Below are 15533 nucleotides of genomic sequence, written 5' to 3'. Positions count from 1 at the left end.
AAATATCCTCAGGTAAGGATTAACAACAACAAAGAGAACAAAATGCTGACACATTCTACAACATGGATGAACCTCAAAGACGTGCCCAGTGAAAGAGCCCAACAGAGAAGACCATATATTGTATTATTCCACTTATATGAAATGCCCAGAAAAGACAAGTTTATAGACAAAAACCAGATCAGTGGTTGCCTGGGGCTGGAGGCTGGGTGAAGAAAATGTTGTAAAACTAGATTGTGTGATAGTTGTGCAACTCTATAAATTTACTAAAAGAAAAAAAATCATTAAATTGTACTCTTGACATGGGTTGAGTTGATGGTACGTCCATTATATATCAAAAAATCTGTGCAAAAAGTTGGCAAGAAAGATGACAGGTTCCAGCTTTAAGGGCCTGTGGGACATGTGAGGAAAGACATCCAGTTGACACTTGGAGACACATTTGTCCCTCACAGATTCCCATGTGGAAAAGAATGTTATCACTGGAGAGGAGTCACAGGGAGGACAGATAAGGAGGGAGCGCCAAGAACTTCCAGGGAAGGATCAAGTGAAGGAAGAGAGAGAGACCCACGAAGGACTGAGAGAAAGGAACTGGAAAAATAAGAAAACCTAGAAGAGGCAGTCTCTTAAAAACCTACAAAGAAGTGTGTTAAGGAGAGAGAGGGCTCCGGGTCGTAGGGTCCAGGGGCCTGGTGAGAGGAAGCATGCAGGAGACTGTTTAGTTACTAAGAGGTTACTAAGAGGTGGGAGGCACCCGCTGGGGACGAAGCCCGGCTGGCTGCGGCGGGAGGTGAACAGGAAGGTGAAGCGCACAGGAGAGCTGTGAAGGGAACAGGGAGGAGGACGCAGTGTGCTGCTGCTGTTCCCAGCAGAGCTGGCTGCCCTCACTTCAAGGAGCAGAGATTAGCCAGAGTTCAGAGCAGTGCAAGTATCTGCTCAGCGGGCATCTCTGCCACCCCTCCTCACACCCTCCACAGTGGCCACTTCCTAGCTGGTGAGTTCCACAGGGACCCTCCATGAGGCTGGAGAAGAGAGGGGAGAGCTCAGGCCATCGAGCGCTGTGCCCTTACTGTGAACTCTCATTACTCACCTTTTTACCCTCCAAGTCTGCAGATGTTAATAATTCAGGCCGTTTCTCTATTACATTAATTTTATCTTCCAAGTGGTTAGCCTTGAAGATCTTAGAGATAAAACAACACAAGTATTATTTTTGTCCAGAAAAAAACATCTCAACATTGCTTTTTCTGTCTGCAGCTTGCTGGCCAAGTAGTTCCAGAGCACCACTCTTATCTGCTTTGTGGAAATTCTCCCCTCCAGGGCATCCTATACACCAGGGATGAGATCACTAACAAAATGCAACAGAAAAAGAAATTTCTCTCTCAGGCACATCTACAGGACTTAGCAATAAGCCTGCAGTTCTGGTGGAGGTGGGTTCTCCTTCAGAGAGGAAAGCAAAACCAGTCACTGGCCAGGAGGAGAAAACCATCACAGAACCAACCAGACAGGCCAGCCCGTGAGCAATGACTCCCTGGGCACTGGTGTCCCAGAAACAAATCATAGGAAGAATTTAATTTTTTAGTTTCAAGTGAGGAGAAAGCTTACACTTCTTTAGCCAGAAAACAAAACGAAGTCTATGCATCTGTTTCTAATCAATGACAGCCCTAGAAGACTTCCAGGCCAGACCGGAGCAAGCAGGCTGCTGCTGCTTCTCCCAGTGCCCTTGGTACCCACACTACTTCAAAGCAGTAAGTGCCAGACTTGGGAAGGCAGGCACCGCAGGTCCCCTCATTATTTCAGTAACAACAATTATCACTTACCTTTTTCATCAGTCTATGAGAAGCTGCCGAACTCTCTATTGTAAGTACCTAGAGAGAATAACATGCTATTAGTGTAGGAGATTCACTTAACAGAGAACAAAATTAAAGATGAAAATGGGGCGAAATCATTCCCAGGCAGAAGGCACCACCTAACCACCTCCACCTGTGCTCATTACCCGCTGGACAGCACCCATGCTCCGCACTGACCCTAGAGCAGGGTGGCAGCTGACAGCGGAGCTGCAGGTATAGGTCAATGTTGTAGCCTGACTCCTGCCGACACAGGGAGGCAATAAAGCCATAACTCTGAACCAAGCATGCTACATAGATGGTAGCTTCACCTGCAAAGGGCTTTAGTTACAGAACTGTGTACCCAGACCACACGGCACCCTAACTCAAGAGCTGCATTCAGGAAGCAAAGAGAATAGCACATGTCCAGTACCTGCTCTGCGCCAAGGTAATGCGCCAGCATGGAGAGCAGACTGCCATCGCTGACACACAGGCAAACACTGTCTGGCTTCAGCACCTGCCAGAGAAGAGCAACTTCAGCACAAGTTTTCTTATAGTATGTCAAGAAATTCTTGTTGACAAACTGACAGATCCCACTGCCCAGCTGGATCTTTTTGTGTTCCTACACCATGTGGCAGCCAGTCCCCATCCTCCAACACATCCACCTCACTCACCTCTCCCAACCCAGACCCTGAGATCGGGAAGCTGTCCTAGAAGGCCCATCTGAAGGCCTGCCCCATTTTCCACTGGCCACCTCCCAGGCCACGAGGACAGGCCTCTGTCACAGCACAGACAGCTGTGGGCCTGCTGAGTGACTCCCCAAAGACAGGGATTCCTTTATGGGGCACAGATCTAAGAGAAACTTAGGATGGTTAGGTTCCTCGCTACACCAAAATGCATGCATGTACACACATACTTCTGCATACTACTCCAAGGAGTCAAGAGACACCCCTCCAAATCCCGTGTGTGGTCCCCAGGTGAGAGGTCCCTGCTATAGGCAGCAGGGAGCAAAGGCTTTCAGGGAGGAAAGTTACATGGCCAGATTTACATTTTAGAAAATTTCAGAAAGGAGGCAGCAGATGAAAGGAAGAATGGGTGGCTGGGTCCACTGGGATCACCCACAGGAATTGCTGGTGGGTGATCACAAAGGCAAAGTTCCAGGGGGACAAAGGCAGGGGCCAACGGGAAGCTGTCAGTTGGAGGCTCTCGCGGGTGAGCAGAGAACAAGCCCTCAGGAAGTCCCATGACAGGCTCAGGTTCACCTGAGCAAACCCCCTCCCCCCCACCTCGCCCCCGGAAGGAGCTGGCTGAAGTCACTCAGACAGACCAGGGAGCACAGAAAGGAAAAACAACAAATGAGCTGGGACCCACGGAACAATCTCCTTGCCCACAAGCACCCAAGAGGCTAGACACATACCGTCCTCAGGGCCTGGGCATACTGATCAGTTCTGTGCTGATCATTGATTTCTCCAAACCGAGGTCGGTTCCAGAGCAGGTGAGCCTGGCAGTCACACACAGGCCGTGCTGGGTGGATTCTCCCATTCTTTTGGGGGCTGGGCCAGTAAATGAACAGACACAGAGTGGTGAGTGTGACCTGCTAGACACCAGCGAGCATGAAAACATGACACAGGGACCTGCCCCAGAGAAATCAAGATGGGCCTCAGAGGACACACCCACAGTCCTTTCCTAGATTTGTGCTAGGCTCTGGCTCTCAAGGAGGCATTAGGGCTTGGAGGGCCCTCTAATTCAAGATTCTCATACATGTCTGTTCCAGGTAGGGGCCCCACAATGGGGGCAACCTCTTCTGAGTACATGCAGTAGGTGCTGACACACCCAGTCACAGACTTTTGCTCTTATTTTATTCTGTTCAGATATAAATGTGCCCACTCATGCCTCTATAATTCCCAATTATAGACACATAAACTTTATGTGGTTCTCAACCTTCCTAATGCCGCGACCCTTTAATACAGTTCCTCATGTTGTGGTGACCCCCAACCATAAAATTATTTTCGTTGCTATTTCATAACTGTAATTTTGCTACTGTTATGAATCGTAATGTAAATATCTGATATGCAGGATGTATTTTCATTGTTCGCAACCCACAGGTTGAGAACCGCTGAAAGGGGAATTTACATAAATGCGTAGTGTCACAGGCCCGGTGCCCACCCCTTGAGGCTCAGGGTATACCTGGTCCTCTGAAGGCTGTACCACACACAGTAGTCGTCGTGGTGGGCTACCAGGCAGAGGGCTGAGCCCTGGACCACAGGCTCCTCTTGCGGCAGGAAGTACACACACTGCATCCAGTGGTCCCGCCACTGAAATAGGAAACGAAGAATCAGCAGTCACTAGCTGCAACAAGAGCAACGCTTCTAATCCAGGAGTCAAAGCCCAAGCCACAAATCAGTTTGCAGGGAGACCACAGTGTGGACAACAGATAGCTACTGTGGCCAAAGAGATAAAGAAGAAAATTCTCAAATCAGAAAGGCTAATGGCTGGAAAGCTTGCTGGAACACTACTGGCTTTAGGGAGATAAAATGTGGTCTAGGGCAGCCGTCTTCAAGAAGAAGGGCTCAGGGGAGGAGGCTCCTGACCCTCTTGTGGGGAAGGGGGCCTGGAGGAGGAAGACAGAGAGGAAGGGAGACAGAAAGAAAGCAAATGTTAACAATTGTAAATTTAAGTAAAGGCCACATTAGCGCTCATGTTCACTTATTCTGTGGACTTAAAATTTTTCAAAATAAAAAGTTGGGGAAATAGTACAGGAAGGTTTTATTTTATTCTTTTGAATTAAATAGTTTTTAAAGATGTGGAAAACTCTAAATTGTGAAACGATTTACAATGATTCAGAGTCAACCTTTTAATAAGCTTTGTCAATCCTTTTTGATACTAGAAACCCCACATCCAGGATTCTATTCTAAAAAAAAAAACAACGACAAAACAAAGAAAAGAGAAGACTCAAAACCTCTTAGAATCTCTATAGGAACAGACTGAATGAAAACTTTCTAAGAGACTGGACCAGTTTAATAAATTTTTTTTAAATGGAAAAAAGAAAAGAAAAGAACTGCCCTGGCCTGTGTGGCTCAGTTGGTTGAATGTCATCCTGTGTACCTAAAGGTTGACAGTTCGATTCCTGGTCAGGGCACATGCTGGGGTTGCAGGCTCAATCCCCAGTAGGAGGTGTGCAGGAGGCAGCCAATTGATGTTCGGCTCTTACACTGAAGTTTCTCTCTCTCTCTCCCTCTCCCTTCCTCTCTCTCTAAAAATCAATAAACTATTCTTTAAAAATAAAAAAGAAAGTAAGAAAAGAAAAAAGCTATAGTTGTGTAAAAATGCATGTTACAGAATTATTTATACTCACAAAAACTGGGATCAAACCAAATGTGCAACAGTTCAGAAATGGATAATAATTCCTTAGACAGAAACTCGCAGACATTTAAAATGATGAATAATGCCCTAACCGGTCTGGCTCAGTGGATAGAGCGTCGGCCTGCGGACTGAAGGGTCCCAGGTTCGATTCCGGTCAAGGGCATGTACCTTGGTTGCGGGCACATCCCCAGTGGGGAGTGTGCAGGAGGCAGCTGATCAATGTTTCTCTCTCATCGATGTTTCTAGCTCTCTATCCCTCTCCCTTCCTCTCTGTAAAAAATCAATAAAATATATTTTTAAAAAATAAATAAATAAATAAAATGATGAATAAGAAGACTATGGTGCAGCAGAAAAATACAAAAATTACTCTGACAAAAACCCATGCATGTAGAAAGGGTGCAAAGAAAGGGAGTTCTTTTGGATGGGAGGCCTACGAGTGACTGAATTCATTTTTGTTCTATATAATGAGGTTTATATAGAACAAAATTATTCTTATAATCTTTAAGCCTCTTTTTTAAAAAAAGGAAATAATTGTCCTAAACAGTGGGTGCCTGGCTCAACTCTGATGAGACGACTGCCTGCACACTCCATACCAGGACCACATCAGACCCTACCTACTCTTAGATGTAACTAAAAAGCAGGTGAATGGCATTCCCTGTAGCTAAGATGTCTATTTGTACAGAAAAGCTAACAAATGAAAATCTAACCAGATACATTCTGAAAAAAATAAACAATAACAGGAGAAAAAAATAGGTTCACTAAAAGCTATTGTTCTTTCCCTACTATGCAAATGGATCCTAAGACAAAAGCAGCCTTTCCCTAACCCCTCGGTGCTCCCTTAGTGCTTCCCTGTCACTGTGCCCTTCCCACACACCAGCCTTCCAGGTCCTAATGCTAAAGAGCTGCAGACAACCCACTGTCTAAGGTGAGACAGGCTGAACAGATTTCAGATCAAGAACAGTTTAGTGAAGTCAGGAGGGAGATTCATTAGCAGCTCCTCGAATTCCTAACAGTCCAAAAGTCACTGCTGGTAGAGTAAGGACAAGAGCTGCACAGTCAGGAGACCTGGGGATGAGCACCCACCACTGCTGCCTAGACAGGAGGCCCTGCTCCAAGCCCTGGGCCAAGCTGAGTCTTGGTTTGGACATTATGTGGTTCCAGCATGAGGATCCATGTAATTTTGCAACATTACACTCCTGGAGAGGAACAAAGTCTAGTGCCAATCTCAACTCTGTGGAAATCTCACACACACACACACACACACACACACACACACACACACTCACACACACACACACACACTCAGCCAGCAGAGGACAAAGGCTATAGAAGAGGGAAGTTCACACCCACTGCCTGGATACATGCCTGCCTACCTGGGCCAGGGGACTGGAAGACAGTTTGGAGAGGGACGCTCACAAGGCCAAGGGAACTGACCACAATCCCACAGCAGTCATAACCTTTCGGCCTAAGCAGTAACTCAAGGAGCAAGAGGGGGCTGCTAGGCCTTCCCTAAGTCACCTGCGTATACCTAGAACCAATCAAAACAAAGCCAGTGTCCCCCATGTAGTAACAGAAGGAGGGACATAGAGGAAGGTACTCGGCGCCTCCCAGGAGAAAGGGAAGCTCTAATTCCTCAGCTCTGAAGCACCTTCCCCACTTTTCCCTGAGTGTGTATGTAGAGGGTTGAGAACACATGCACATGAGAAAATTCAAAAGATATAAAAGGGTCATGGAGTGAAAAAAAAGTTTCCTTTCCACCCCTCATCTTCAGCCCTCTTCCCAGAAGTAACCATTTTTAGTGATTTCTATAAACTCTTCCAAAGATACCTTTACACACACATACCACACATACACTCATCCACATATATCCTCATTTTTAGTAACACCAATGTTGGCATACCACATACTGCTCTGCACCTCTACTTTTGCTTCACTGAGCGATATATCCTGGAGACTGTTCCACATCAGTGCACAGAGAGCTGCCTCATTCACTGAATGGAGGATAATGGATTAGCCAGTCCTCCACTGGTGCCCTCTGGGTGTTCCAGTCTTTTAAATCAGAGCTGTAACACATCACTCTACTCATATGCAAATCTACCCAGAGCCTAAATGTCTAGAAGTGGCATCACTTCCCATCGTGAGGAACTGGGCCTCACTGAGTGCCAGGGATGCCCCGACAACCACTTCCTGCTCTTCCCCATGGCTCCACCACAGTGCGCTGCCCCACTTTTTGAATTTTGTTCACTAACAGGTAAAAAATGGTATCTCACTGCAGTTTAAATCTTCATTGCTTTTATAAGTGAAGCTGACCAACTTTTCACATGTTAAGGAGTACTCTGTATTACTTTTTCTGTAGTTCATGAATTCCACCCACTTTCAACTGACCTGGGAAAGGTAGATTTTGAGACCAAGAAAATGAGTCTGTAGACAAGCTGCAGTTCTGTATTTCAAGTTGATCTGATGGGAGAGCCAGCACAGTAACTTCCCTACAGTTCACTGTGTCCACTGGTGCTGACCATGAACTTGGCCTGAGAGATCTATCATATATATATATGCTTCCTGCACACCCTACACTGGAGACTGAGCCCGCAACCTGGGCGTGTGCCTTGACCGGGAATCGAATCGTGAACTCCCGGTTCACAGGTCAACACTCAACCACTGAGCCACACTGGCAGGGCAATAGCCTTTCTTTAAAACAACAACTCTTCTTTGACACTGACTCTGACACAGTCCCTTCTGGTTCTAAATTCTGGTGAATCTAAGGGTCAACATGCTATTTTCCCATAACAAAAAGTGGACACGTTTCCTGATTTACATGAAAACATGCTCAGCTCCTACTCTTACCTGGAGCTCCTGTGGGTCTGTGTGTGCCCAGAAGGGGGCCATGGTGCACTTGATCTTCCCCTCGGGGTCCATTTCAATGTCCCACCAGGAGAGAACCACTTGAGCTTGGCCAGACGCCAGAGGTTCAAACTGCCTGCCATAGCAGGCTGCTGAGCTACTGACTTGCTTGCTGAAGTCCACACTGTGGAAGAATATTCAGGAACTTAAACATATTTTAAGCTCACACACTCCATTTTTAAGCTTTTATGGTGACCTCAACAGCAATGAGACTTGTTTGCAATGGACTCCTGCCTTCAGAGGCAGGTGACATCAGCGGGGTTCCCTTCCACTCAAAAAGAACTTCCAAAGACCCCCTTCCACCAAATGTCTCAAAGCGCCATCCACCCAAGTTGCTCCCTGGTACCTGAACATAGGCAGCACATCGCTGAGAACAGTGAAGTCCGTGGGGGAGACCTGGTTCAGCTGAATGTCATAGACGGAGGGTGCACCAGGGCACCTCTCCAGTTCCGAGGGGGGGACGATGACCTGCTCTCCAAGGCTGGTCTGAACTCGGATAGGAAAGAGCTTGTTCCATGACCACATCCTTCTGGACTCCACCAGTTGCGCATAGATGGTTGCTCTGTGAGGCACTGCCTCACAATCTTCCTAAGTTTGTGTTAAAAAGAAAAAAAGAAAATAAATAAACCAGGCACACTGACCCACAGTAATTCCAACTGAACAACAGAGGGTTATTCCTTCATATTAGGCTAGTTTAGTAACATCTAACACCTTCCCAGCATAGCTAACTATATTCAGCACAATGCCCTTGGGAGAGGGAAAAAAAGAAAGATTTGAAAAAGGATTACACGTTTTGCCTAAAATGATTTATGTCATCAGATAAGTTCCTAGCTATCTGACACTCTTCAATACTTCAAAAATAAACCTTAATTGTCATCATGCTGATGAACTCCCACACAGACTTGGAAGAAGGAGTCCAATTCTCCCTGCACTAATTCTGGCACTGGGCTCAGAGCTTCCCTCGGTGCAGCACTTGCCCAGACACCAGAACCTTCTTATCACACAACCAATGGACAAGTGTCCACCCTCAAGTAACTGACCTCTTGGCCTCACCGGGCACTGCCGACCACTCTCCTCGCCCAGTTTTCCTCCTACCTCATTCATCGCCATCCTCTACACACCAGGCACTAGGGGCCCAGCTGAGAACAGGAGACTCACAGCAGCTACCACATGGAAATGCCAAGCACAGGGATTCTCTACCTCAGCTCTTAGTGACCTCTTAGGCCAGAAGATCCTTTGTTGCAGGATCTTTTTTTCTCTCCCAAGGGCACTGTAGAATGTTTAGCAATATTCCTGGTCTCACCCACAAGATAATAATAGCACCACCACCCCATCACCCCCATTGTGACACTAAAAATGTCTCCAGACATGGCTCCGGATGAGAAACACTGCTTTAGCTGGATTCTTGTGCCCCCTGCCCACCCTCACAGAGGGGGCTCCCCAGAGACCTGGTCTGAACCACCTTCTTTCTCCCTCCACATGAAAGAGTAACTAACCTCAACCACTCCATCTTCATTTACCAAAAACCATTTACCAAAGGCCTGTTGGTCCTTTCTTCCTGGCTGACCCTCAGGCAAATCACACTCTTTCTGTCTAAAATGGACAAACCCAACTTCACCCTTTTCTCACCTTCCCGGGCCTGGTCCTCCCACTCTCCCAGTAGACAGGGAGCACCACCATTAAATCCAGGTACCCAAGCCCTAAACCCTGGCATCATCCTCAATGCCTCCCCATCTAAGTAATCACCAAGCCCTTGACCACCTTCCTCCTCCCCGAGTCTACCTCTTCAGGCCCATTTCTATGGCCTTACCTGAGGCCCACCCAGCCCAGCGCCTGGATAACTCTAACCACCTATCTGCCTCTGGTCTTGCTCCCCAACTGCTTTCTACATGGCTGCCTGCATAAATCAACCCCCTGCTGAAAACCCTTCTGGAGCAAGGCAGCCCTTCTCGGTCTAGCCCTGCCAGCAACCTAGCCACATCTCTAACCCCAGCTCCCACACTACCCATAATCCAAAGTACTTGCTGGATCTGAGAGCCACCGCACCAATTCACCTTCATGTCTTGGTGCATGCTGATCTCCTCTGCTGTGAATACCCCCCCACCTGCCAGGTCAACACCTGGTCACTCTTCAAGACTGACTCAGCTTGAGCTTCATCTTCCTGGAGCCCTCTACCTTCCCCACATCAGAGGGCAGGATCTCACCCTACTGACCACCATCAGTGCATAATCCAAATTGTGCTGTGATGACCTGCTCACCTACCTGCCTCCCCAGGAGCTCACCTTCATATTCTTGGTACCCAAAAGAGGGCCTGGCAAGATGAAGGCACTCAATAAATGCATCTTCTAAGATCAATCCCTGGGTCAACACTACATGGCAGTGGTTCTCAACCTTCCTAATGTCGTGACCCTTTAATACAGTTCCTCTTGTTGTGGTGACCCCCAACCATAAAATTATTTTCGTTGCTACTTCATAACTGTAATTTTGCTACTGTTATGAATCGTAATGTAAACATCTGATATGCTATATGTGTTTTCCGATGGTCGCGACCCACAGGTTGAGAACCGCTGCTACATGGACTATCTGTCAGACATGCCAGCATCCCGGTTCAATAAGACAGGAAGAGGGTCAGGGCAATGGAAGCCTCTGTGTGCCAGCCCTAAGTCCTTCAAGCTCAGACACAGGATGGCAGGTGGGGACAGTGATTAGAGTGGACAATGCACACCTGGCTGCTACAGGCCAGCTGGGAGAGGAAACTGAGGACAGTTGTCTGCCTACCTTTTTAATGTGATGAATTAGAGAAAGACAAATTGGGCAACATGAACATAAATTCCAAATATCCTTGTTCTCTGTTTCAGGGATATATCTAGTTGGTGGTTTTGATGTGGAAAAATGGAAATTGTTGCTACTAACGTTACTAGAAAAGGGATTTACATTTTGGAAACAATGAGACAGCTCACAAGTGTGGGGATCTACAGAACAATCACAGTCACATGCTGACTGTGTAATGTGGACTCTGGTCCTGAATGCCCTGGAAGGAGCCCCCTCCTCTCTCTGAGAGCACTAAGAACCCCCAAAAGAGTTGCTGGCTGGGACAGTGCAGTGACCACAGGGCAGGTGCCAGCAGAAGCAGCAGACACACCTCCCTGACTGGCCTTTGCCTCTGGGTCTTCACTTCCAATTTATGTCCATACAAAAGCAAGATCAACATCTCCAAGATAACATTTTCAACATGTCTCTCTCTTTTCAAAGAAAATGTCAAAGATTGCCACTACCCAAACTCCTTCACCTGGAATGGCCTGGCCTTCAAGGCTTTCCACCTCCTCCTCCATTCTCTGCCATTAGCTCACAGTCCCCTTCCCCTCCCAGCTGATGTTCTCAGTGACCTACCAAACAGGTCCCTTTTCCTGGGACATCTCTCCCTCTCCCCAGTGCCTTTCCAAATTCCACCCCCTCTACATTCCCCCCTGATCTTTTCTTTTCTTTTCTTTTTTTTTTTTAATATATTTTATTGATTTTTTACAGAGAGGAAGGGAGAGAGATAGAGAGTTAGAAACATCGATGAGAGAGAAACATCGACCAGCTGCCTCCTGCACATCTCCCACTGGGGATGTGCCCGCAACCCAGGTACATGCCCTTGACCGGAATCGAACCTGGGACCTTTCAGTCCGCAGGCCGACGCTCTATCCACTGAGCCAAACCGGTTTCGGCCCCCCTGATCTTTTCTATCAGTCCCAAACCATATGGCTATGGTGCTTCTGTCTGCCTCTCCATTCAGCCCACCAAATCCTCACCATCACTGACTATGTGGGTTAGAGCAATAGGATGCCTCACACTTCTCCTTGGATGCTAGAACACTTTACACAGTTGACACTCAAATAATGTTTGCTAAATTGAATTGAATTTGAAGATAGTTTCTGGCCTTTTGACTCTAACCTACCCAGACTTGGCATTCAAGAGGCACAGAAGTCATAATTAAGGAGAATCCTACAGGAATAAAGGGTGTCCTTGGGTATATAGAGAGGTACTGAGGACTCAGGCTGTGAAGAGCACGGTGTATCAATGAGAGCTGTGTAAGCTGACTGAGATCACAGCAATATGCCTGAGGGAGGCTCTCATCCCTACCTGCATGAGATGCCTGTGTGCGTGTTCATAGGAGGGCAGTGCTCCCTCCCCAATCAGTTCCGTGTCAAACAGCTCCGTGATCAGGATGTTGGCACGGCATGGCATGTCACCATCTGAGAAATACAAGGAAACAGCATCAGAAACAAGCAACAGACTAGAAAAAATATTAACAGCAACTAGATGCCAGATAAAAGGTTAATAAGTCATTAAAATGAAAGTACATATAAATACTGAAGTATTTAGAAGTGTCATCTCAACTGATTTTCCAACAGTTCAGCAAAAAATCCGTATACATATATAAAAATGCTAAAATTGTTAAGTCTTGGTTAAGAGAATATGGGGGTTTGCTGTACAACTGCTCTTTCAACTTTCCTGTATACAAATTAACAATTAAACTCTTTTTTAAAAAAATATATTTTATTGATTTTTCACAAACTGAATCCTGGTACTTCAAATATATCTAGGCTGCAGAAAGGGAGGGAAAACCAAAGCAAGATAGACAGGCTGATAGATTCCATTGATACCCAGGGTTCAGAATCCCCAGTTCCTTACACTAAATCCCCCTGAATTAAGTTCATTTCTTGTTATCAAATACATACCAGTTGGTTGGGAAAGAAGGGTTATAGAAGATCTATTAACTCCGTTTTCTAAACTTCTATAATGTAATGTAATGTTACTTCTACAGTTATAATTTTTAATGAGCCAAGAGACAGAACAGACTTTGGAAGGGGCCATTCATCACGGAGAATTAACTAAACACTCCTAACGGCTCATGAATTACAATCTGACAAAGCCCACTCATCTTCCCTACAGAGGAGACAAGTCTCATGGATGATGCAAGAGAACAGAAGCCTTAAAGTGGCTGAAAGAACAGTGCAGCAGAGCCTGAACCTTGAGTCATGGAGACCTGGACTGTGAGCCTGCTTTCTAGCCGGAACCCTCAGCGCTGACCATCAGTCACCTCATCTGTTAAGGGGGGTAACGAGATCTGTCCATGCAGCAATGGTCAGGCTAGCAAAGGTAAAATCTACCCACTCCCTATGAAGTACACTTGTGCTCAATGGCAATATGTGAATGGTGGCTAAGAAACGTCTGTCCTCCTGCACAGAGAACACCCTCCCGAGTGGCCCTGCCTATCCTCTCTGATATGATGCCAAACTCCAACTGAAATTCACTCCATCCCAAACTGAGCCAATCACATCCCACCCCCATGCACCTGCTTCTCCCTCCGATGTTTCCACCTCAATGAATGGCACTACCACACAGTCCAGAAACCTGAGCATTGTTTACTAGCTCTCCAGGAGAATAGAGACCCTGACTGGTCTGTTCACTATGCCCCAGTGCCTAGAACAATGCCTAGCACCCAGCAACTGTCAGCAAACATTACCTGAGTTCTTGATTCCTCCCTATCAGACTACATCCAATCAATCACCAAGCTCTGCAAATGCTGCCTCCTGAATAATTTTTAAGCTAATTATAATAATTTAAAATGATTTATTGCCCAAAATTGCATCAAATAAATAAAGCTTTATGACCCAGTGAATTTCAACAAGTACTCCTGACAGCCTGGTGTCTAACATGTGAGTGAGAGCCTGAGGAGGGGTGCTTACTCCAGGTGCCTCCTAAGTCTTACCCCATGATGGGACGGATGAACAAATGCCCCCTGAGTCAGCTGCACACATGCCTGTGTGTCATCCATCCATCTCTGGGAAACAGGCAACAAACTTAGATGCTATTTTTAAAAAGGGCTAAGGACAGAACCTTGGAAAACGTGCTTTTGGGGAAGAACAGGAAGACTAAATGGCAGAAGTACCAGGGCTGCAGTGTTTGAGAGGAGAAGCAGAGGGAAGACCATCAGCCTTAGCAATAAGAAAGCCACTTGGCAAGTTGGACGAGTGGAAATAAAGTCCCATGTACAAGGGGCTAAGGACCAAGCAAAGTTGACAATCTACTCACTAAACAAATATTACTGAATTCTTTCATGCCAGGTATATACAAGTTATGGAATGGAATAAATAAGATCACACAGTCCATAAACTCAGAATGCTTCAGCTGTGTGGGGATAGAGACATTAAATACATAATTACATAATGATTTCATTATTGCAGTGATAAGTGCTACAAAGAAAAAGTATTAAGAAAGGATTTGAGGGGTATGGCCTCGTGCAGGGTGTGTGTACACAATACACAGCCTAGACGAGGGCACAGAGTCACACAGAGAGTGACACAACAAAGGCTGCTCTGCGGATCGATCTCTGTGCTATCAAGACAGACAAATTTTGCCCAGCTGGTGTGGCTCAGTGGTTGAGCATTGACCTATGAACCAGAGGTCACGGTTCAATTCCTGGTCAAGGACATGGCCAGGTTTCGGGCTCGATCCCCAGTGTGGGGTGTGCAGGAGGCAGCCGATCAATGATTCTCTCTCATCATTCTACCTCTCTATCCCTCTCCTTCCTCTCTCTGAAATAAATAAAAACATATTAAAAATAAATAAATTAACAAATAACCCCCACCTTTGGCCAAAACAGAGTAACTGGAATCGGACTTATCAATCCATGTAATCAACTAGAAAACCAGACAAAATATATGAAACAAACATTTTCAGATGTTGAACAAGAGGCAACACTGTATTCCCCAAGAAGGGACACAAAGTGACCCCAACAAAGTGACCCCTACTCCTGCTCTGGCTTTAGCAGGCAGGCTCTTTCCAGACCACAGTACAGGGAACGAGAAAGTAAGCAGAGCACTGCAATCTTGCTGAGTTAAGGAAACAGCAATTGGAGTTCAGGGAAGTGGAGGCATCTGGGACTTGCAGGAGAGAAAACCAGAGAGGAAATTACACAGAAAAGGGCTTCAGAAACCTGCACAGGGCTCCCCTTAGGTCGTTGTTGAATATATTCACACACACATAGGGTAGGACTCTAGAAGGCCGGGTAAAAATAACCATGTAGCTCTAAGGTGAACAATTTCCAGAGTTCACAAAGGACTGGGTAACATTCCAGTTCTGATCAGCCAGCACGCAAGCGCTCGGCAGAGACCTAGAAAGGTCATGCCTTACCAGTTTGGCTAAAGTAGCCCTGGAGCTGTGGTTCTCAACAGGGGTGACCTATCCAAGAAACTCTCCTTCACCCTGGGACATCTGGCCATGTCTGAAGACATTTTTGCTTGGCACAAACGGGGAGGGAGGTGCTACTGATTTCCACTGGTTAGAGGCCAGGGATAAACATCTTACAATGCTCGGAATAGCTCCCCACCCCCAACAAAGAATTATCAGGCCCAAAATGTCAACAGTGCTGCGGCTGAGAAGCCATGACTTAAAGCTACTCTA

At 46.4% G+C, this 15533-nt stretch overlaps 1 protein-coding gene across 5 annotated transcripts in view; it reads right to left on the bottom strand.

Annotated features, from left to right (window-relative positions):
* PRMT7 (protein arginine methyltransferase 7) overlaps positions 1–15533 on the bottom strand; it is a 39267-nt gene that overhangs the window by 7474 nt on the left and 16260 nt on the right. For all 5 annotated transcript variants that reach the window (XM_006099468.3, XM_006099469.3, XM_023763075.1 and 2 more), the window contains exons 6-13: positions 12207–12319; positions 8428–8669; positions 8025–8205; positions 4005–4132; positions 3235–3370; positions 2251–2334; positions 1812–1859; positions 1085–1174 (exon numbers count right to left, since the gene is read on the bottom strand). In XM_006099468.3, coding sequence (XP_006099530.1) covers positions 1085–1174; positions 1812–1859; positions 2251–2334; positions 3235–3370; positions 4005–4132; positions 8025–8205; positions 8428–8669; positions 12207–12319 — 1022 coding nt within the window. The remainder of the gene's footprint in view (positions 1–1084; positions 1175–1811; positions 1860–2250; positions 2335–3234; positions 3371–4004; positions 4133–8024; positions 8206–8427; positions 8670–12206; positions 12320–15533) is intronic.

This window comes from Myotis lucifugus, unplaced genomic scaffold (genome assembly GCF_000147115.1).
Source record: "Myotis lucifugus unplaced genomic scaffold, Myoluc2.0 scaffold_274, whole genome shotgun sequence".
Classification (NCBI taxonomy): domain Eukaryota; kingdom Metazoa; phylum Chordata; class Mammalia; order Chiroptera; family Vespertilionidae; genus Myotis; species Myotis lucifugus.
Note: the sequence above shows the minus strand (reverse complement) of the source record. Positions and strands in the feature narration are given on the sequence as shown.